At 40.7% G+C, this 22,431-nt stretch overlaps 1 protein-coding gene across 1 annotated transcript in view; it reads right to left on the minus strand.

The window, feature by feature from the left end:
* si:dkey-225n22.4 (collagen alpha-1(XXI) chain) overlaps window positions 1-21,253 on the minus strand; it is a 62,603-nt gene extending 41,350 nt beyond the window's left edge. The window contains exons 1-18 of the mRNA XM_034572808.1: window positions 21,213-21,253; window positions 12,775-12,906; window positions 12,503-12,639; window positions 11,821-11,940; window positions 10,632-10,748; window positions 10,324-10,510; window positions 9,505-9,670; window positions 9,179-9,401; window positions 7,195-7,368; window positions 6,866-6,943; window positions 6,719-6,730; window positions 6,412-6,504; window positions 5,253-5,306; window positions 5,095-5,148; window positions 3,932-3,985; window positions 3,785-3,838; window positions 3,024-3,077; window positions 2,772-2,825 (exon numbers count right to left, since the gene is read on the minus strand). Coding sequence (XP_034428699.1) covers window positions 2,772-2,825; window positions 3,024-3,077; window positions 3,785-3,838; window positions 3,932-3,985; window positions 5,095-5,148; window positions 5,253-5,306; window positions 6,412-6,504; window positions 6,719-6,730; window positions 6,866-6,943; window positions 7,195-7,368; window positions 9,179-9,401; window positions 9,505-9,670; window positions 10,324-10,510; window positions 10,632-10,748; window positions 11,821-11,940; window positions 12,503-12,639; window positions 12,775-12,856 — 1,713 coding nt within the window. The 5' untranslated portion in view covers window positions 12,857-12,906; window positions 21,213-21,253. The remainder of the gene's footprint in view (window positions 1-2,771; window positions 2,826-3,023; window positions 3,078-3,784; window positions 3,839-3,931; window positions 3,986-5,094; window positions 5,149-5,252; window positions 5,307-6,411; window positions 6,505-6,718; window positions 6,731-6,865; window positions 6,944-7,194; window positions 7,369-9,178; window positions 9,402-9,504; window positions 9,671-10,323; window positions 10,511-10,631; window positions 10,749-11,820; window positions 11,941-12,502; window positions 12,640-12,774; window positions 12,907-21,212) is intronic.
* Between the last annotated feature and the right edge of the window lie 1,178 nt (window positions 21,254-22,431).

The raw sequence follows: 22,431 nt of genomic DNA on the forward strand, positions 1-22,431 counted from the left end.
TGTAATAACAGGAGAAGTAGGAGAGAGCAAGAGAAAGAAGTCAGTGTGGGAAGAAACCTCTCAGGAGATTAAATCATGCTATGAAGTGTCGAAAGTGTCCTTTGTGTGTATAACAACGCACTGAAACCCAGAATTCACCGAAAACTGCAGCAGCCTCGGAGGCCACTTCATCTAACAGCCTTCAGTCTGACAATCCGGGAAAAGCTCTGCATTTAAACTGTGCCCTTTTAACCCCCAACATTATACCCAACAACCAATTAGCCCTTACAGCAACCCGTCCCTGTGTTCTGTAAACATCAGACGGTTTCCTGTAAATCATTAAGACGCTTAATGTTCCCTGACATTGTTGCGGGAAGAAATTCGGTCTGTTTGTTGGTCTTGCGCCGTCTGTGATGCGACTCAGGTCTGATCAACACCAGCTTGTTCCAGGGAAGTGGGTCATCCGGTGGTCCTGTCAGTCTTACAAGCTTTTGTGTTCAGCTGTTTACTGAATCGTGAGAGGAAGCCGCTAGCAGCAGGACAGTGGCTCGACACAGCCAAGACATTTAACTAGTTATTAACACAGACATGATGAAATGGACAGCTCCAAATTCATATAGATATATGCAAAACTATTTTTTGGGGTTGTATCTATAGGTATTAGGGTCTTTTATCAAAGTGCACAATGCTGCACATCTGATCGTTTTGCAATTAGAAGTCCTTCATTCGATTATATACATATATTTTAAACTATTGGATTACTATTGATAATAAAATAAGCAGATTTTTAATGTTGGAGCTTAGTAGGACAGAGCCAACCTTATGTACATGTTCTTTATTCAAGAATATTGAACATATCAAATATTATTGAGGGATCACCTATTTTATTTGTGAAATCTTAATCTGTGAGATCATTCATATCTTAAACCGTCAGTAACTGTGGTCCAGCAATATGTCCGTTTGATATGTAGCTAAGTTTGAGTTTACTTTGTACTAGTACATGAGGAAATATTCTTTGTTACTTTTCCGTCTCTGACTGGTTCCATAAGCAGTTCATGTCAGGAAAGGAGGGGAAAGCCCTGGTAGACGACTGCATCCATGGCAATTAGCATCCTGTATACAGACAATAATTTTCCCCATCCTTTAATTACGGTCGAACAACCTTGTCTCTGGGGTTTATACACAACTCATTTCTACCAGCAATTTAGGCACTTCCAGCCGTAACATTATGTTCTAATGCGGGGAAGTCGTGTGAGGTTCATATAGCACCGGGACGTCAGGGTTTAGACGGCAGAGAGCATACAACCCACTTCATTATCGGTGGGATGAGCTCCTGTGGAATTGTGAAATTAATGTGAATTTTAGTATTGTAGATATATTTGTTCAGTAAATAATCTGGGTGATAAATTTGATATAAAAGGTCAATATTTTGGGGAAGGTGTGCTTATTCATGTCATGATGGAGAATGAAATGAGGAGATTGGTACCATATTCAATATGTTGTCCTTGTTCATTATTATTGCCCACTAGAAATATGAAATAATAAAAGCAATGAAAAGAATTCTCCTGATCGATTGAATTGATTAACCTTGTTGGTAAACACATTGAAGTTGATTAGCATTCAGTTTGTGTTTTTGTCATTCAAAGGTAACACAACAGTCATAGCTGCTCACTGGCTTTCCCAACACACACACCCCCCTGCACCACCACCACCAGCAACCCCCTGACAAGTCCACACATGGACACCAACTGTTCCTACTCCCTGTGTACCACCACCCTCCACTTGGTGTAGAACACTTCCAGACTCTCGGGGAAAGCAGTTTATTATGATAACAGGAAGAGTCCTAAATTACTGAGCAGTGCGGCTGCGAGTCAAACTGCTGGAGCGCTCAGAAGACTTCAGAGGAGACTCAAAATAGCATCACGCACTTGTAGTTGGTGGGCGTGCTCGCCTGCCTGCACATGTGAGCGAGTGCTCTTTCATTTAGCCACTTGCTCTTTTTCAAGTCACCACACTGGGGACGTCCCATATAACTGTACATGGCCCACATACTCCTGCAGCGGTGTCAGTGTCATTAACTGACAAGAGGAGAGAGTATTCAGATTTACTGTGAGCCATTACGCTGAGGTTGATACTTTTATGTCTGACATGGGAAAGGATGTTGGCGGGCTAGTTTCGCTTTCAGACACAGGAAGCCGCTCACTTTCCCTCTGTGGTACCAGTGGGCAAAGAAAAGCAGTGGATATCACAAAGGCACAGCTTTAAAATTCCTTTGTAGCTTTTAAGGCTATTGTTCGTAAAGAATATAGCACAGTCAGAGAATTAACGGGTGGTGTTTGAAAACTAGAACTTCTCTCATTTTATGCTTGTACTTCATTGTGTACTATACTCCATTTACAGAAACTAACCACTTTTTCTTTTGCTTTCAATTTCAATTTCAGATTATTTTAGATTTGTGAACACTTCAAACAAGCATTGAGGTGTAATTTAATTTTTGTAAAACTCTATTTTGATGCTAAGGTAAAATGAATAGCCACCAATGTTTGAGAAGAAAACATCCAGAACCCTATATGTGGGTATCCATGTTTGCACAACCTTTGTGTACTTTTGGTCTGGGGCTGTTTTAATGGTTAAGCCCACATCTCTTTTTGGTCCAGGTTCAGTAATAGTTGATGAAAGCATGTGAAGAAGAGTGGAGGCTGTTAGAGCAGCAGCATTGATTTTTGTTTTTTGCACAAGATGTCCAACATTGAGTGTGAGGTGTGACCTGATCTCCCAGAGTCCACACTGACCTGTGTTCCTGGTGGCCCGACCAGTCCCCCGGTGCCTGGTAGTCCTGTCTCCCCCTGTTTTGGAGAACCAACACACACTCAGAGCCAAATCCAACACTATCATAGCATTTATTTGTCTGACTAACTTGGGAGCCAAAGCACCAGAATTGGAATTCGGTTCTGTTCTTTACTTCATTTTAATTATTTACTGTAGTATCTGGCTAAACGTGTTTAGGTTTTTCACTTTGACTGGTAAACAGAACTCGATCTTACCATGGATCCAGCCTCTCCCGGAGGTCCTGCCTCACCCGTCTCTCCAGGAAGACCCTATGTAAAACATAAGCACAAAATTGAAACACTTAATAATAGGACCCATAGTACCACTTTCAATGCTTTGTAAATTGGTGTTAAATTTATTCTGTTAGGTCATTAGAAGTGATTACAAAAATACCTTTATTGTAAATTGTACATGGATTGCATTTATATTGCACTTTTCTAGTCTCATTGACCACTCAAAGTGCTTTACAAGTGACATTCATCCATTCACACACAGATTCACACAGTGTTTCCTGATACATTTTCAATACAATTTGTTGTTTAGGATTAAGTAGCTGACAAGACATAATATCGTCAAATTCGCACAATGCTCATCACTAAACTGACAGGGATATCAACAAGTACCACACCTACAGTTGGAGTAAATTAAACCAGCTATAAGTTCAGTTTTGTTCAGTGGGAAAATTTGCTGTTTTAACCAGATTTAGCAGCAGCTACCAGTATAGAGATATTTTAAGGTATAAATAAAAAAAACGTAAAACCAAAGACTTGATAAAACAGTTTAAATAAAAACGCAACAGATTTACTAGAAGCAGGTTTTAAGGATTGTTTTAAAAGCGTCACTCAACCCAAATTCTTCAGGTACAGACAGGACTCTAACAATAAAGGATTGGTTCCCTTTAGAATCAGTAAGGAGGGTTCCTACCTGAGGAACACAGGCAGCAGTTAGGTTCATAGTCTACAAGTTGTAATCTCACCTTGGATCCAGGGAGTCCTGGTTCTCCGAGTAAGCCTGGCTGCCCTCTGTCTCCCTGAGAAACATCAGTAGCATAAGGTGACTGTCAGTACCAGCTGCAGATCAGAAAAGCCACAGTACAGATACAACTGCTGCTTTAAGGATTTACCTTGTCCCCTTTTAGACCAGTCTCCCCTCTCAGTCCTTCTGGGCCCCCTTCACCCTGCCAAGTCAAGTCAAGACAATCGGTAAGAACTCAAATCCAAAGTCAGGAGAGTGTTCACTGAATTGAACAAGCGGTGTTATCACTTTAAAAATCAATTATAAGGTTTAGAATATATGATAATAGAAATTTGAAGCATCATAAATTACCAAATGGCTGAGCTTAGATGTGTGTGTAATTTACAACATTACAATACTGAACAAATCACTCAATGAGAATGAATGAGCGCAGAGGATGGGACCATGTTGTTGATGCTTTCAGTTACACGCTCATCTATTGCACTTCTGTCCGTCCTGGGAGAGGGATCCCTCACATCTGGCTCTCTCTGAGGTTTCTACGTTTTCCCCCCTGTTTATAGTTTTTTTTTGGTAGTCTTTCCTTACTTTAGTTGAGGGTTAAGGACAGAGGAAGTCAAACCTTCTTAAAGCTCTATGAGACAAATTGTGATTTGTGAGAATGGGCCATACAAATAAGAAAATTTGGTTGATTGATTTAATGATTGAGAGGATTTACCGTGCTAAAGAAGACAGAATCATTCGATGAAAATAATCAATATTTGTGAGGGACACAACCAAGAAACCTTGTTCTAATGGCTCGAGGGGCCTTGAGGAACAAAATATAGGAAACCTGGAGAGAAACTGAAAAGCACTGATATTTTGTGCAGGAGCCAGGTTGTGTAAAGTCTTAAAACTTTTAGAAATATTTTGAATCCAGAGCTAAAATTGCCAGACACCTGGTGTAAACTAAGACTTCACTGGGGTAACATGGAAACCCTGGGAGGTCCTAATTGTGCAGCAGAATTTTAAGTAGCATTTTGGTTTTCAGTGCATTTCAATGGTCATGACATGAAGACACAAAGATTGATGTTTGTTTGCTAATGAAAAATGGCAAAGCTCAATAACCGATCTTTCTCAAAGTTAAACCGGGAATCAAACATCAACAGTGAGACCGAAGGTTAAGGAGTCTTCAAGCACTGGTCTACTGAAACTCACATTGGTGCTTCAACAAACTAATTAGGGAAATGTAAAGATAACATATGGAGCAGCTGAATCCAAGTAGATATTGTGAATAGCTGGTAGCTGTTGAAAGGTAGTGTGTAGGCGTGTTACCTTCAACCCTGTTAATCCAGAAGGGCCATGAGTCCCAGGATTCCCGTCCTTACCCTGGGGACAGAGACGACTTCCAACATGAGCATGTATCTCAAGGACTGGTGTCAACAGTATGAAGATGTGAAAAGGTACAGTAGAAGGAACTGATCAGCACTTACAGGCTTACCATCAGGTCCCGGTGGTCCTTCCCTTCCTTTCTCTCCTCTGAAACCCTGTGGAATTACAACAACACACGTACATTTCAATGGCCACAACGGTGGAACGGATCTGTGGTCTGACACTCTGTTCAGTACGCCTGCCTAGACTGACATATTTCAACAATTATTGGATGAATAGCCTGAGGCTTCCATAAAATCAGAATGACTTTTGTGATAAACCGACTTTTCATTGAGCACCACGAGGCTGACATCTGTTGCACTGGGTGAGATGTCTTGACACGATTATGTGAATTGCCATGGCAGTTGGTACAGACATTTATGTTCCCCTCACAGTGAAATGCAGTAGCTTTGATGATCCTTTGACTCTACCTCTCAAGTATACATTTTGTCCAATGTCGATTTGATTTATGGTCATATGCCTGCTAATGACATGCCTCCCAGCCATTATCAGATGTGTGTGTGCATTTAGCTGTACATCCTCAAAGAGAAAGGTTAAATAGACAATCCCTCATAGTGTATCCTACAAAGTTCAGATGAAGAGGCAGATTAATCAAATACTATAAGTAAGTCAGCTTCTTCATTAAAAGGTACACAACAATTACTCTAGAACGTTTGCTAACATTTACCACCACAACTTAGTACTTCGTTCTGCCTTTTAAGAAGCTTTCAAAAGGACATTTGGAGATTCCAAACCCTCTGTGGATAAAAAAAATCGACTGCGATTAACTAGAGTTATTATTGTTGTTATTGTTATTGTTATGAGGATACACACATGGTCACACTATTATTTGTATTATTATTATTATTATTGTTATTATTGTTATTATTATTATTATTAATTATATTAAATTGAATTATGCAGTCATTAAAGATCATTGGAAGAAGAAATTGGACAGAAGAAACGTATGTATTAGCAGTTTTCTAGTTCTTGAGTTCAAGTTGTGGTCTTTCCTCCATTTGTAAATTACATATTCCAATGTGATAAATAGTCTGTACAGTGAATAACTACTATTATGTGTAATAACCTCCGACTTCTGTTGGAGCAGATGCATTATTGCAAAACAACATGGGGACAAAAAGATGAAGACATGTTTTACGGAGGTTTTGGTTAGTCAAGTGCGTAGGTGTGTGCGTGTGTGTGCACGTGGGCATGCGTTACCATGCGGCCTGGTGGGCCGCGCTGCCCTGGGGGTCCGAGTGCACAGTTACTGCAGTCGTCCTCCTCCGCTGTGGCAGTGCGGTTCAGAGGACACTGAGGAAACACACACAAACCGTCAGTGCTTTCTCCATTAGGATTCATAAAACACATTTAAAAACACATTATTTTGATTTAAATGTTTTCTCACACTCAAGAAAGGTCACACTTCAGTAATTATCACTGCCAGTGAGTTCCACTCATATTACTGCTGTGGCTAAATGAGCAAAGTCGGATAAAAAATGTGAGAGAAACAGGAAACTGCACTCACCCTTTCATCATCCTGTGCAGCATCAGAAAGACGGGACAAAATATTTTTTATTATCATTGTAGCCTCATACACACGCAGCAACACACTGAATTTTAAGTTCGACATGTGACCTGTGTAGATTCAGGTTGGTGACAGTGGAGGTCTTACCACAGAGTAGATCTCACAAGCAGTTTCTCTCTCACTCTGGTGAGGATCACAGTACAGACGCAGCTTCTGAATCTCCACCTGAATCAAACAAATTTGAAAAATCTCATCATATGGCAAACGTCAACAATATGTTCAAACAACATTTTGAGTTTTTCTACCCTTTTCTTTACCATTGAGTGCTTTAAACCTGACATTCATCTCTTGGCAACTGTTACAACCCATTTAAATGTACTTTCACAAAGGATCGCCTGCCCTTGTTAATAAATAAATTCAGAGCACTTGGACCTTTCAGCTGCAGCTTTATTTAGAGCTATGATTTGTGTACTCACCGGCACAGTGATGTCTGTTCCTCTCCTCTTAGCCACCTGCGTCTCCCCATTGATGTAAATGGGCTCCATCGGTTCCAACATGACTTCTTGGACCAGCTCATCGTCAAGGAAACCAGTGACCTGGCGTGGCCTCACCAGAAGTTTGAGCTGGTGCCATTTTCCATCATACAGATTCTGAAAGGAGGAACAAATATCTCAAATGTAAAGATACATTGACAGAGGGTTTATTCATTTTCGGGACTGAAACAGCTTCCATTCATGAGCAAAGGTGAACGTAGCTATCAACTTGTCAAATCTTAAACACAGCCTCCAATTTCTGTTGGCACTCGTATGTATGCATGTGTTTCATCTCAACTAATTCTGTTGAAAATGTGTGTCATCTAAATGCTCCACAAATAGTTATGACCGCCGAGTTATTTCGACCAAGAGCTCCTTTTCCATCACCTTTTTTCTCCTAAAGCCAAACACCATATAGAGACAGAGAGAAGAGACAGAGCAGCTATTGTTTCCTCGGGGGGCTACGACACCAACCATCATCTCTAAAACGACAAATCACAGGCTTACACCTCGTGCCACATCAAAACAAATCAAATGAAACACACAACCTGAACATAATTACAACCCTCTCCTCCCTGCAGTCTAGGTGTGTGTAAGGATGGAGGCTGCCTTTCGGGAAAAACAACTTGACGTGTGTCCAACAGGATGTATTATAAGCTTGTGCTGCCATGGAAACAGGGGCATGTTCTCCAAGTGCTACACACCCGCCAACTAGTTTCCACGAGGTAAATACAGCGGTTTAGCACAGGAAACGTTTTCTTTGAGCCTCCTCCTGGCTTCCATCACATTACATCTTCACCGGGCCGGCTGTAAATTGAACTCAACAGGCGATGATGCTTAAACTACTACTAGCTTGGCTCTCCGCAAGTCAGGTTCATTCACAGCGACCAACACGAAGGGAAACTCAAGATTGGAAGAGACAAACTCACCGCACAATACATCCTTTTAGTGGCACTGCAGGAAAATAACAAACGGCACCACGGAACACGACACTCTTTATATTAACCAATACGCCTACGCTGTAATTATTGGCCAGGCCTATATATCAGGATATAAGTATACATGCATATAAAACCATTTGAGAAACTTTGATAATCAGCTTTCCAGACATTCAAGTTCACAGCAAAATACAGAAATTGCTGAGAAACCATGCATGTGCTATATATGAGAAATCATAATAAATACTAGTTGACTTTTTTATCATTTGCACATATTTCAGCATTTTGTTAAACCATTTCATGGAAAACTGAAACTTTGTAATAATAATGTGCAATATATTAAATGAAACTCACTTTTCCCGGATACATTTTCTGTTTTTCTGAATTTTTATAAGCGAACCTAGAAAAGTCTGAGGAACAATACCAGTTCCAAGTTGTGCAACTAAAGATCTGTGGCTTGTAAATAGACAGGAGGTCTTTTCTACTCTTGATGACCACTCAAAGCACTTTACAGTTCAGTTTCTTGCCATTCACCCATTCACAGTACATCTATGTGCAGCACTTGTTCTATGAGAAGGGGCCATTTTTGGGGTCAGTATCTTGCCCAAGGACACTTCAGCATGTAGGATAGACTGGGATCGAGCTGCCGACCTTCTGGTATGAGGATGACTGGTCTCTCCCCTGAGCCACAATAATGTGGATAATACTTTTGTGTAAGATGCGTGTACATGCTGTGTTGTTTTTAATTCTGGCTCATAGTCTTTGGAACTGTGTTTAGAGGCTAACGCGCAGTTTGTTGAGCGACTTAATACTGAGTAACCAACAGAGGGAGAGATCAGGTATTTGAGCAAATGTAATCAAAATTATGAAGAAATAGTAAAAAAAAGCATTTTCTTTCCTTCATAGCACAAACAAAAGGGAAGTAGCGAGGTGAAAAATGATTCACATATTGATCTGGTATGGATATGAATCTCAGTCCTTTTACTAACCTGAAATCCAGATTTAAAGATGAGACTTTGCTCCTCTTCGTTTAGCCTCGTGGCGGTGAAGGTGACAGTTTTGTCCTTTCCACTTAGTGTCACTGCCGCTTGCATCTCCTTGTCCTTTGACAGCACCCTCCAAAGGTCAAAGGTCAGCTTTGAAGCAGACCCCTGGAGACGCAGGGTGGCTACAAACACATAGGATGGAGGGAGGCCTTCTGGGAAAATCTCCCTGGTGTGAAAATGAAGCAAATTAATGAACAATGATTGATGCACAAATAGCAAAAAATAAGAAACGTAACAAATTGTTAAGGACTTGAGCACACTCTTGCTACCTGGTATTCTCGGTAATGTCTGTGGTTGCAGTCAGGGCGTATGCTATCTCAGAAACCAGGGAGCCGGGGATCTTCTTGGCCTTCATCGGAATGTTCAGGCCCAGCATCAGCTCAAAGCCTTTCTCATCACGAGAGGCCACTGGGATTCTTGTGGGACAAACAGACTCTGGAAGGAAAAAGGGTCATTTCTTGAGACAACAGAAGAAAAGATAAACTGCAGCGATAACAGCAGGGAGGAGACACATCTGTCTGCACTGCTGGCTGTTACAACAAAGTGAGGAGTGAGCGAGCGCAGGTTAGGTGCTGAAAAATAACTGAATTCATTGCTTGGCGTAATGTAATAACTGTAGTTTGTCTTACCCCTGTATATTAGCAAATATCTGTTTTCCACTTGAGCTTGAAAATGATAAATGCAAAATTGAACATAACTTGGTGTTATGGTGTTATGTATGTTCATTGAGAAGTCACTATCATTACAATTTTACAATGACGACAGAGGATAATTCATATTAATGGCGTCTGTTGATTGTGACTTTGGCTGCAGCTGTAATAGGGACATAGCTGTAGCTTTTGTGTATTGCTGTGGTTATGGCTGTTGTTGTATTTGTAGTTGTGGCTGTTTTGATGAGTGAGACTGTTTTCGATTTCACTCTGAATCTGATTTAATCTCGAACCCCAGCATATTGTTTTATGAGCTGGGTAACCTCTGACCAAACCTGACCCAAATCTCTAAACATAATCAAACCCAAGGCTCACTCAGGATCATGGCCGGAGTTGGAGATGAAACAAAACAAAAACACACCGACTCAAAATTCTGACCTTCACATAGCTTCTGCTCCATGGAGTCTCGGATACGGTCAATGTTGGTGTAGTCCTCTGCATACAGGACGTAGGTGGATGTCGGTTTATTGGCGATGGATACCAGCTCTGAGGTGGTGATCTCACTGCCGACCCCGACGGCAAATACTGTAATGCCCTGAGCTCGTGCCTCCATACTGGCATCTACCTGAAGAAACAACAAATGAGCCTCCAATGGTTGAGAAGTCTTTTCCCTTTAGGCCAAACATCACAAAAAGTCAATACATATTGCAGCATTTCAGCCAACAGCTTTTATACACAGCATTTACCACATCATCCTGAGATTTTCCATCAGTGACCACCACGGCAATGCGGTTCTTCACTTGGCTGGGTCGCTGAGATGCGGCGAAGACGTGGTCCACAGCAAACTTAATGGCCCTTCCAGTCTGCAAGACATTCAGAACACAGTGAATGAAAAAACGCCGTGATGCTGTGAGGGATCGCATGTGTGAACTTGTCTGTTCATCAGTTCTCAGCCACTGACCGCTACATCACAGAGTGCAAATTAAATTATATACACACATATAAAAAAGCTTTTTTAAATCCACTTGGGAGCAGATCACAACATGAGCAGAAGGTTACGGGTACAGTGTCATATTTTTCAAAGAGCATGTTACATAAAGCAAATTCAGCCTGTTTGTTTATTGTGTATTTCTATGCTTGTGGTGTTGCTGTGTGGTCGTGTTGCACCTGCTGCAAGCGAATGCTGGCACTCATGGACCTGCACTTAAGTGTCGCCTGCCTCTCCATAACCAGCCTCAGAGCACTTATCTTTATTAGTTTGCTTTTTGGATGGAGAGTTCTGGATGTAGTGAACATTTTTATAGGATATTTGACAGCATATTTTGAGAGTAAAATATGTTTTATTCTCCCACCACACTTCCGCATGCTGGTGCCCCAGGAAACCAGTTAAGAGAAAACCAAGTCAGCAACCCTCAGGGCCCCCCCGCCCCCCATGAAAGCTGCCAGGTGGCACAATGTTTCTAGTTCACAGTCATTACAGTCCCAGTTGGGTGATTCTGTCATCAGGATACATGTAATGTGAATGCACGAGACATTTTTCAGTGTTAACACAGTTTATGATAAGAGCACACATAGTATTTTATATTGCACGTGTATATTATGACTGTTAGAGGTAATCAAGTAAGTAAGTCAAGTTTATTTCAAATAGTACCTGTCACAGAGGAAGTCACATGGTGCTTCACAATAGAACTTTAAAAAAAAAAGGAAATGATAAATGCAGCAGACAAAGTTTTTGCTCACGTGTGAATAGATTTGTGTTTTGCTTCTTTTTGAAGGCATCCACAGAGACAGCCGATCTGAGGACATCCCATAGTGTCTGATCCATAGCTTCAAATGCACAATCTCCTTTTGTTTAGTGAGCACCGATCAGAAGTCCTAAGTTACCTGCTGGTGCTGGTGATAGCTAAGGTGCAAAGAGAAAACGTGCTGTCCCACCTGTGTGTTTCCTCCCAGGTAGGTGATGCCCTGTATGGCCTCGATGAGCTCTGCTCCGCCCTGGTGTGTCCCCAGAGAGATCTCCAATCGAGGTGTGTCACTGTACTGGATCACAGCCAGCTACAGATACAGCAGGACAAGGTGCAGAAGGTCAGCGGTTCAATCCTAATCTTCCCCATTCTGCATGCCTAAGTGTCCTTGGGCAAGATACCGAACCACTTGTCTCATTGTATTAGTATGTGTGATATTTAATGTTATATGATTGGGTGCTATATCAATTAAATTGAGTTAAATTTAACTGAATTGATAGAGAGAGTGCTGCAGATAGATGCACTGTATAAATGTGTGTGTGAAAGGCTGAATGGTAAAACTGTAATGTGCAGTTTTAAATGGTCGTCAAGACTAGAAAAGCTGTTATATAAATACAGACCATTTACCATACAGTAAAAAATGTCATTGATTATACTGGAGAAAATATTTAGATGATAACTAAGAGATTAGCCATAAAGACCTTTAAAAATCATATACTGGAGTGTTCTAAGTACAATTGCAGCTAAAGGTGTTTGAAATGAAAATGACAATCTCAGTTGGCAGGTAAATGAAATGTGTACGGATAAAGTGTGTGCCCTGAAATGAATGTGTGAAGTATGAAGTACATACAGTATAATACAGTTTACAGTACCTGTGTGTACTGCGAACTGATGTCAAACTGGCTGGTGATGTTGATAAGCCACTGCTTGGCCATTTCAAAGTCAGGGACTCCGACACTCCATGAGCCATCAACAATATACACCAGGTCATTCACAGCTGTGCTGCAGCCTACACACAAACACACACACACACTCACACAATCAACAAAAACAATTGTATCAATGTAACTGTAAATGTAAAAATTCTGTTGTGAATATTTCATCCACATTTCACTGAAAGTGCAGCCAAAAGTGACATTCCGACCTGCTCGCACATCTTCCCCTTCCTCTGCAGCCTCCAGCGGGGTCAGTAGTAATATCACACTCCATAACGACCACAGCAACATGTCTCTGTAGGAGAGCGGCCTCAGTCCAGACAGAGGTGGCTGATTCTGAGCTGAAACACGTGAGAAATTCAGATTTTACTTCGCCATTTTCATTTGCTGTTTGATAACTCTGGAGGAAGCAATTCATGGACATACAGCAAAACAAAGAGACATCCGGAAACGGCCCTGTGTCATATTATTTGTGAACTCTTGCAATTTCCATTATGTGCTAAGATGACTATATTTAACAAACTTAAATTTTACTGTATGTGACCTAAAATGCCACAAATTAAGTAATAAGGTAATTCACTCTCCTCACAGGATGGCTCCTATTCATTCTGATGACCCCTGAACTTTTCCCCTTTTCTCTCCCCATCAACCTAAAGGTTCTCATAACTAAAAACCTGGTTGCATTTAACTGAAATTTGCTTAGGATTTTCATATTCTCATTTTTGGTGTGTTTGGTGACCAGATCATCATCACAATATTCATTTGCACAGTAGTAATATCATAAAATGTTCAACAGATTGAGAAATTTCAGATCTGAAATTTGTTAAGTACATTCAGAGGATGTTTTTTTTTTAACCACTATGTACTCTCCTACAACCACAAGTGAAAATGTCCACACTGAACTAAAGATGTCCTATGAAATGCTTAGGCATATGAATCATAGTAAGAAGATCTATTATTTTGACTCGATTGACTACAGTGTATATATTTTATCACCACATGTAGTAGGGCTCAAATAGCAACACAGTGATGTTGTGGAATGTAATAAATATCCCATCCTCAAGGGGTCACTAGACTTATAGCCTGTGTCCACAAATAGTCTAAATTCCAAATTCTCATTTCATCAGCTATAGTTCCTGGCCCCTAGAATATCCACACTGTGGGGATCAAAGTTTCCAGTGCAGTGAAGAACAGTGCTGAGTGCCGTCTGCAACAAATTGTGCTGTCGTGCATAGTGTCTCCATAGAGCTGTGTCAGTGCTGGAGAACTGTTTGTCTGTTTGACATATTTTTTAACAGTCCAGCTCAGGGTACATATATAATATATGGCTCGAGGATGAGATTCGACCGCCTTGTGAATTCACCACATCTCCCTCTTTTCTTCTCCACCGTCCCCACTGTCTCCTCTTACCTATAAAACAATTTGTTTTCATGTTGTGCCATGCAACATGGCACATGGCACTGCCGTGTTCTGTGTTCGTTTTACAGCGCAAACACGGTTCCACCGACCACAAGGCTGGGCCAGAGAAAATAACTACGTGAGCGCTGTGCTGGGAAAACAGGAATATAAACACGGCAGTGAGGGCTACAGTGTGTTGGCAGCGGCTTTAAAGACAGGGGAGGATCAGTGAGCTGAAGAGAGTACAGCTGCCACAACCTCTGTTTTACAAAGTCTCCTCCCAGCTCCTCTTACCCTTATCCTCTTTGTGTTGGGCTTATGGAATCATATTTTAACAATGGACTTACATTTTTCTCACAGTGTAATATAGAGTATATTGAAAATGACTTTAAAAAAACAAACAATGTAAACTGGTAAATTGATCTGTTCAGCACAGTTCCATCCTGCTCATGGTAACTATCACCAATACCAACAGCACATTTATAGCCAGTAGCCCTTTTCATTTGTGCCCCCATAAAAGGAATTGATTTACAGCATCAAGTTACTGAATGAAGACATCATTCCCAGTCAACATGCACATGTGCAACCCATATGGATAAAATGTGGACAACATGGGCAACAAGTGCCATGCACTTGAAATGGGTTAACTAAGTGCTCTATAAATGTGGGCTAAATGTGGACTGTGTGAGACCCATATGTCTTCAATAACATGAGCCCATCTGGGCTGACTGTGGGCTCCATGTGGGGAAAGGGATTTTTTCTTTTAAAAGGGTCCCTTTTGATAGCAGTGGTTTTAAACTGGGCAAACAGTTACTGTAACAGGGACTTGGAAACTCTGTAACTGGTGACATCATTCATTTTAAAACATTACATCAACTGATCCAAGTCTAGTCAGTCAAGTGAGTTAGGTGCACAATAGAGGATTTTCAACTCTTAACTGATTTAAAAAATGTTGGAGACCACAGACGTGATGACAGATTTAACCAATTTTTTATATTAGAATATAAGAACGCACAACAGGGACATTTGGACAGATTGTAAGACCACACACTTGCTGTTTGATCAAATGTGACTTCAGAAAAACGCAACATCCGATTGATGATTTTTCCCGTTCAGCTTGCTCTCATTGGCTATAGCTCAGTTTATGCTCAGTATTCCATCGGAGCAGATTATCGTAAATAACAAACATTTTGAGTTTGACATTTACGATTCGAGATTTGTGAGGCTCCGACAAAATTGGCAGCATTCAAATTATTTTATAAACCCCTCACACTTCAGGATTATTTGTGCAGATAATCGACTCCGACTGGCCTCTAATTAGAAAGGTCCCGCGATTGTCGGAATGGGCAAATCAGGTCGAAAATCGCCCGATTATCCTGTAGTGTGCACCGGCCCTTACTGTAATAGAGATTCAGAAAGGACCCCATGATCTTCTGCAGTAGCTAACAGCTTGAAGCAAGTGGGTCTTTAAATTAAATATCTTTAAATTAATGTAGCTTGCTGAAATTTATCTAAATAACTTTCTACAAACAGTGTCCTGTTGTTACCTTTTATTTGAGCTAAAACTGCTCTTAATATACTTGAATTAGTTTCCCTCCCTATTCATTTAGCCTTTTTCTGTCGTTTTTACAAGTGTGTTAACTAGTCTAACTCTTTTTACATGCAGTCTATGGTCTAACCTGATTAGACCTCTACATCTACATCCTAGACTGCGGGACGTGTTCATGGGAGTGTTTCCTAAATTACATTTATCTGATCCTCCCACTAGTTTTGTTGGGCTGTGTGGTTGGGGCTTCTTCATGTATTTGGTGACCTCACAGAATTCTATCATAGCTCAGAGTGATGGTCCCATCCCCAGTCACACAACTGAAATTGTCTCCCCACACTCATAGAAATCTGAAAGATAGATGTAGAGTTTCATACAACTCTCTCTCGTCTGTATCAAACTTTCCTAATTTTCTTTGCACAAACAAAACACAGGATTTTTGGTCTCACAATTTTCTTGACTGCACATTTTGACACTATATGAGGCAAGCACATTTGGTTGACACTATTCTGTCATTGTCATTTGTATTAATTCTCTTTTCTTTGTGTGGGAGTAACAGTATCTGCTACCTCAGTCCTCCATCCTGGTTTTAGGTCAAAAGAGGTGGCTGAGGGTGGAGCCTGCTTAACTGCAGAGTCCCAATAAATGGATCAGACCAAGAACTGAATTAGCACGGAGGGATTGGTGGAATCAATGTCCTGTATTGTTAGCAGTGTTGTTTTAGTGGAGTTATGTTTGGTTGACCTATTCTGTTGGTTACAGTTTTCTTCTACTGTTCTGGGTAAAATAAATCTCGTGATTTGAAAGGTAATCCTGTGCTTGTTTGTACATTGGCTGCTTGACTCTGCCCAGTTTCAACCTCGGCAGAAAACACTTGGCTGGGTGTACAGGGTCGAGGACGCCGAGAGGATTTAAACCTCTTCTAATTCTAATAGAGAAATGTTAACTGACCTAGAAATATGTTCAACTTCAAATAACATCAGGGAACATTCAGAGAGCTGTCATTGAGCCGTTACAGGTGGAACGTGCAGCTCTGGCTTAGCCTGGACAACCATGTAGGACACCAACCGAGAGAAAAAGAAAGTTAAGTTTGGTTTTATGGTTAATCAGTGAATATGGCTCAAATCTGTTTTAAAATCACATAACACACACACACACACACACACACACACACACACACACACACACACACACACGCACACACACACACACACGCACACACACGCACACACACGCACACACACGCACGCGCGCGCGCACACACACACTGTCCATGACTTCAGAGGACATTACAGTGACTTTGATTAACATTGATTTCCTGGAGACTTACCCTAACCTAAACCATAGTTACTACTTCCCAACCCTAACTCTTAACCTAACTGTCAAACATGTCCTCATCTTAAAATGTAGCGTCTTATGTTATGGAGTCTAACTGTTGTCCCCATAAGGAAGACAAGTCCCCATGATGTGAATATGCAGACAGATTTAGGTCCTCACAACAAGTGTAATACCTGGACCACACACAAACACACACATATGTTTCGTAAAAAAGAAAATTGAAAATGGTTTAACCCCTTCTTTTCATCAATATAAATGTTGCTTTTGCTGATCTGTGTGAACAAAACCTCAGCAGGAGGAGGACAGGGTGGTCAGATGGTTCGACAAAGAATGACTTTGATGAGGGAGACCACTGTTTAATTCCGGTTTCTTACCAACAGTCAGTTTTGGTTTCATTTAACCACGACCACGAACACTAACCAGGTAGTTTAACCATAGCGGTGACAGATCAGGAAACAGTCAGCTCAGTGAAAACACTGTTTGTGTTGTCCTGATGCAGATCAGACATTACAATCATTTACTGTATACTGACATTTGTTCTTCAAAAGGACATGCAATAGAAATGCTTTGTAATTAGTAGTGGTCGACCAGTATAGGTTTCTTAATGGCCACATTTCAGCCGTTATCGGACATAACCTCCGGAAGAAGTCCGAATGATTTGGGTCCGGACTCTCTGCGGAGGTTTCCTTTCACACATGCACAACACAGGAGATTCTCTGCTCAGACGTGTTCACAACAACACAGAAATCTCTGGAGCGTTCAGGTGAGGGGGGGGGGGGGGGGTGAAGCATACAGGAGGCAGGATGCAATCTTTCAATGCTGCTGCGGAAATCACATGTTTTTGTTTAGAGCACATCGACACCTGCGTCGGCCCATATCACACAATCTCTTTTGACATCTTTATCTGCTCTTACATGTACATCACTGCTTTTTCATCCTTTTTTTTTTTTTTCTGCTTGCAGTGAATCCTGTGGAGGATCTGCAGACTTTATATGAGGAGGCCAGACAGAGAAAGTCCACTCTCACTCTGACTTTTGCATTCAGACACACAGCCCCTGCAGAGAAAGTCCGGAGGATCCCTGTGGTTAAGTGCATGTCTGAAAGCAGCTTTAGAGAGCATGGTGCTCGATGGCTCATGTATAATGTCATTATTATGTTATTGTTAATTTAATAATAACGAATGAGACATAAATTGCTAAACTTAAACATTTATAACTCTGATGCATTAGCCACTTGAACCCAGAAAAAGGAAAGAATGTTTGCTTAAGTAGATCTGCACTTTACTTATTATTTAAAATTTGAAACGTCCACAAGTAATAAAACAACTAAACTCTGTAAACTTTTACTTCAATCATATGTAGATATGTTCTGCAGGTATTTTTGTTTATAAGCTTCACGAGCCCAGTCAATCGGTCTATTCAGATTATCTCAAAATGCCATAGGCTATTTGTCTGATTTATCATCTGATATTTTAACTGAAGCATCATGGTCAGAATCAGTGCAAACAGATGTTTGTTTTATGAACACATCTGTCAGTCGCATTAGCAGATAGATCCCAGGAGAGCATGGGAGTCAATTTCAACACAAGAAGGACCAGGAGTCAAAAGTTAGATCTGTGAGGCCTCAGTGAATAACATTAAACACTGACAGTGCGCCGCAGGAGAATGGTTTCGTGTGTTTCTCTATTTCTAAATGTGTCTCTAGTATCCCAAAAAAAACCCTGCATATACTTCATATTTTATCCTTCCTCAGCTCCTCGGATCCATCCATACATCCTCTCCTCGCTGCCTCTCTCTTTCATTTTAAAGCGCATTAGTCATTACAGACACTGTATGTTGATAGGTGGGCCCTGAACTTGAATTCCTCCAAACCTCACTCTACATTTGGCAAACCAGAAGTGCAGCGAACCAACCACATCAGCCGCCTCCATTGGCTCGGGCATCACAGAACATTCCTTGTGCGCAGATGTTGGAATAGCTCGGAGCCTTGACTTGTTGACTGTCGGTAGAAATTCCAGTAAACAGGCTCTTGTCCCTTAAATGCTCATATTCTGACTGATAGCTGAGAATTTATTTTGGTCATTGTAATAAATTATGTGCTGTTGGGGCCAGGATATTATTTTATTAGTGTGGTTGAATTTGGAGTAAATTTAGATTTATCACCTTCTTTAAAAGACCTGTTTACTGTCATCTACACACACCTTGTAATACTAATGGGTTTTTTTTATATTTTAAATGCAATTTCTCAACATTCCAGTCATTATTTTAATTCATTGCACTATGGTATTAGAATCTATTTGCAGTGGCTTGAAACTTGTAAAGAAATCTAAATGCTAAGGTACACACGGAGGAAGGAAAAAACAGATATTGTTCTTTAGATTTAAGGATTAAAGTGAGATTATGTAACTTCTGCCGACAATTAAAGGATGGAGTTAAAGCCTAAAGACAGCTCAGGTAAAGGAAAGTCTGAGAACTCGCTCAGTAACCTCAATTTCACATCAGTATTTAAAAAAATGAATTTTGAAGCCCATGTCATTAACATTATTAAATCATGTTACTTTTATGTAAGACATATAACCAAAATGAAATAGCTCTGTCTTTTCCTGACCAAGGAAAGCTTATTCATGCGTTTTGTCTTCTCACACCTGCAGTCCACTGTTTACATGTTCCAGTCATTCCTCCGTGTCTCGGCTTCAGCTGTAGTGCAGAACGCTGCCTCTCAAGCGTATGGGACCCATATCTCTTCAATTCTACCCTCCATTCATTCGCTGCCAGCTAAATTTAGGATTCATTTTAAGATTCTTTTAATGACTTTTAAAGCTCAGCACAGTCTAAACCCCCAGTTATAATATGCAGCTACTAACTCCCTGCTCCAGGCCATAACCTTGCAACCAAAGTTGATGGTAGTTCCCAAGTCAGGGCTGGTAACTAAGGGTGACCTGTCAGCATATTAACAATTTTTAAATCACCTCTTAAAACATATTTTTATAGCAAAGCCTTCTAATGCCTGATCTTTGGTTGGTTTTAACGGATGTTGTTTGTTTATCTTTCTTATGTTTTTCTTGTTTTGTTCCGTGTTGGTGTGTTCCCAGGTATTTGTAAATCAATTTGTAACCTTGTTTAGTGTCTCGTTGTTAATAATATCTATCTAGCCTCTGCTCATTTTAACAAACATTTCAACTGATCTTACCAGACCAAGAAAGCTCCCATGTAAATTCAATCAATCAATCAATCCAATTTGATTTGTATAGCACATATTGACAAATCACAATTTGTATCATCGGGCTTAACAAGGTGTGACATCCTCAGTCCTTAACCCTCAACAAGAGTAAGGAAAAACGAGAAAAAACATAATGTAGAAACCTCAGAGAGAACCACATGTGAGGGATCCCTCTCTCAGGAGGGAGTAACTGAGAACATCAGCAAAATAACAGTATTTACAACACTGAGACAATTGAGCAAATATGTATATTATTGCCTATGAACTGTACTTTTCCTTCGTGCTATTTCTTCCTTCAAAAATAGTGCTTTAAGTTCAGCGATGACATGAATAACCCAGAGTAAAAATAACATGACCAAAGTATTTTAACGGCCATGTAAAGACAGATAATTGGTGACTGCTACTGAAGACTATATTTTTCTGACATTCAGCAATGTAGTGACCTTTACAAGATAAAACTATATGTCCCAGACCAGAAACTGGTGTCTGATCCCTGGACTATCGTGAAAACCAGCCCACACACCTTCTCCATCATTTTCACTTCATTCTGCACTTGTACGTATGGTAATTAGAAAGGAAGACAAAGCTATTTCAGTCTTCAGACTCGAGGAACAGCATAACTCTGACATGCCAAGAGACAGAAAGACCGAGAGAGAGAGCGACTGGTGCCTGTGCTAAAGCAGAGGACCTCGCTGACCCATAATCACAGAGGCTGATTTACTGTATGCAGTTAGACTTTATATTTAGCTTGTCTTCTCATTGTCCTGTTGGCTGGTCACTCATGGCCAAACCGAATACATGTTCGCATAACAATTTCGGGAGAGATTCCTTAAGAACAGTGTTGATGACTGTATGCACACATAGATACCATATGCTGCAGATACTGTAACTGGTAAATGAAAGTACAACCAGCAGACTGACAAACAACCACCATCATGAACAGAGAAAACTCATATCCTCCAAAACTAACTAATGCAAACTTTTCTAACATGGTCTCCAGTTAACTGACACCACTAATCAGAGTTTGATTAGTGCAATATGCTGTAAATACGTCAAGAAATATGATCCCAGCCTGAGTTCTCCGATAATTCAGGTGTACCCTCCACATAACAACACGTGCCGTAAAGAGGATGACATGGGCCTTACCTTTCTCCTCCAGCTGCGAGCAGACACTGATGGAACGCCACTGTGCGAGGAGAGAGAGTGAAGAGAGTGAAGTCCTGACTCTGTGGTGACAGTCCTCCCTCTGGTTGGCAGAGGGAGTGGTAGGAGTGTCAGGGCAGCCTTTACTGTATAAATCATGGCCAGCTTCACCACAGAATATGACACTACAGAGGCAAATCTGGATCCAGCAAGGATTTACACTCTCATACACACACTCACAGTCAAGACAGGGTGTGTGGACTGACCCCAGTGTGGCAATGCATCCGTGTTTGTGTGTTTAAGCATCTAAATTTCAGTTATTACCATATTAAATCACTGCTAACACCAGAGGCTTAAAACTTGTCAACTTCTAACTAATCCAGCTAATCCAACGTTATGGTTTTATGTTGAAATGAAGGCCTCATATGAAGAGTTTGAATCGTAATCTGCAGTCATGTCCCACTGTAAACTGGGGCACCACTGTGGTCAGCGTGTTTTTACTGCAGCTATTCAGGAGTGTAATTACAGTGCAGGTTAGCGACACACTGCAAGGTGCAAGTGATGACAAAGCACACAGCGAAACACTGCGACAAAATAATGATTTAACTACAGGTTTCTTTGTTCGACATTTTATTGTGAGAATTTTAATTAAAGCCTTATCATTCAGTTGGTGGGTATGGATAATCTACAGCTGTAAATAGTCCTGTGTTGCCTCCACCAAGGAGTTTTTGTTTTAGCCCCTGTCTGTTTGTTGGTTGGTTTGTTTGTAGTAAACAGGCTTAAGCAAAAACTACTTGATCACGATATTTAGTGGGAGATTACAGTATGGGACAGGGAAGAATCCATTAAATTTTGGTGTGGATCTGGATCAGCGTGTGGATCAAGGTATTTTTTCACAAAATAGGGCATTTTTCAACATTTTCCTTGCTTTCTCAAAGATTAATTTGCGGATCTTGATTTTGGTGTATATAATTTGGTGTATATCCCACCCAAAAAAGTCTTGATCAAGTGACTTTAAATGTGGTTTCATTAGGGAACTGTTGGGCCTTGGTAGGGGGGGGGTGTAGTTTTAGTTTTGTTTCCTAAAAGCAAGTGTTTCAGAAAATTGCTAAATTAATACAGAGATAATCAGAGGTGACTTTTAACAACTTGAACTCAGTGAACTGTACTTCCTTTTTTAAATATGTTTGTCATAAGGTTCTGTCTGGAAAAATTAGGAAAA

This window comes from Hippoglossus hippoglossus, chromosome 20, assembly GCF_009819705.1.
Source record: "Hippoglossus hippoglossus isolate fHipHip1 chromosome 20, fHipHip1.pri, whole genome shotgun sequence".
Lineage (NCBI taxonomy): Eukaryota > Metazoa > Chordata > Actinopteri > Pleuronectiformes > Pleuronectidae > Hippoglossus > Hippoglossus hippoglossus.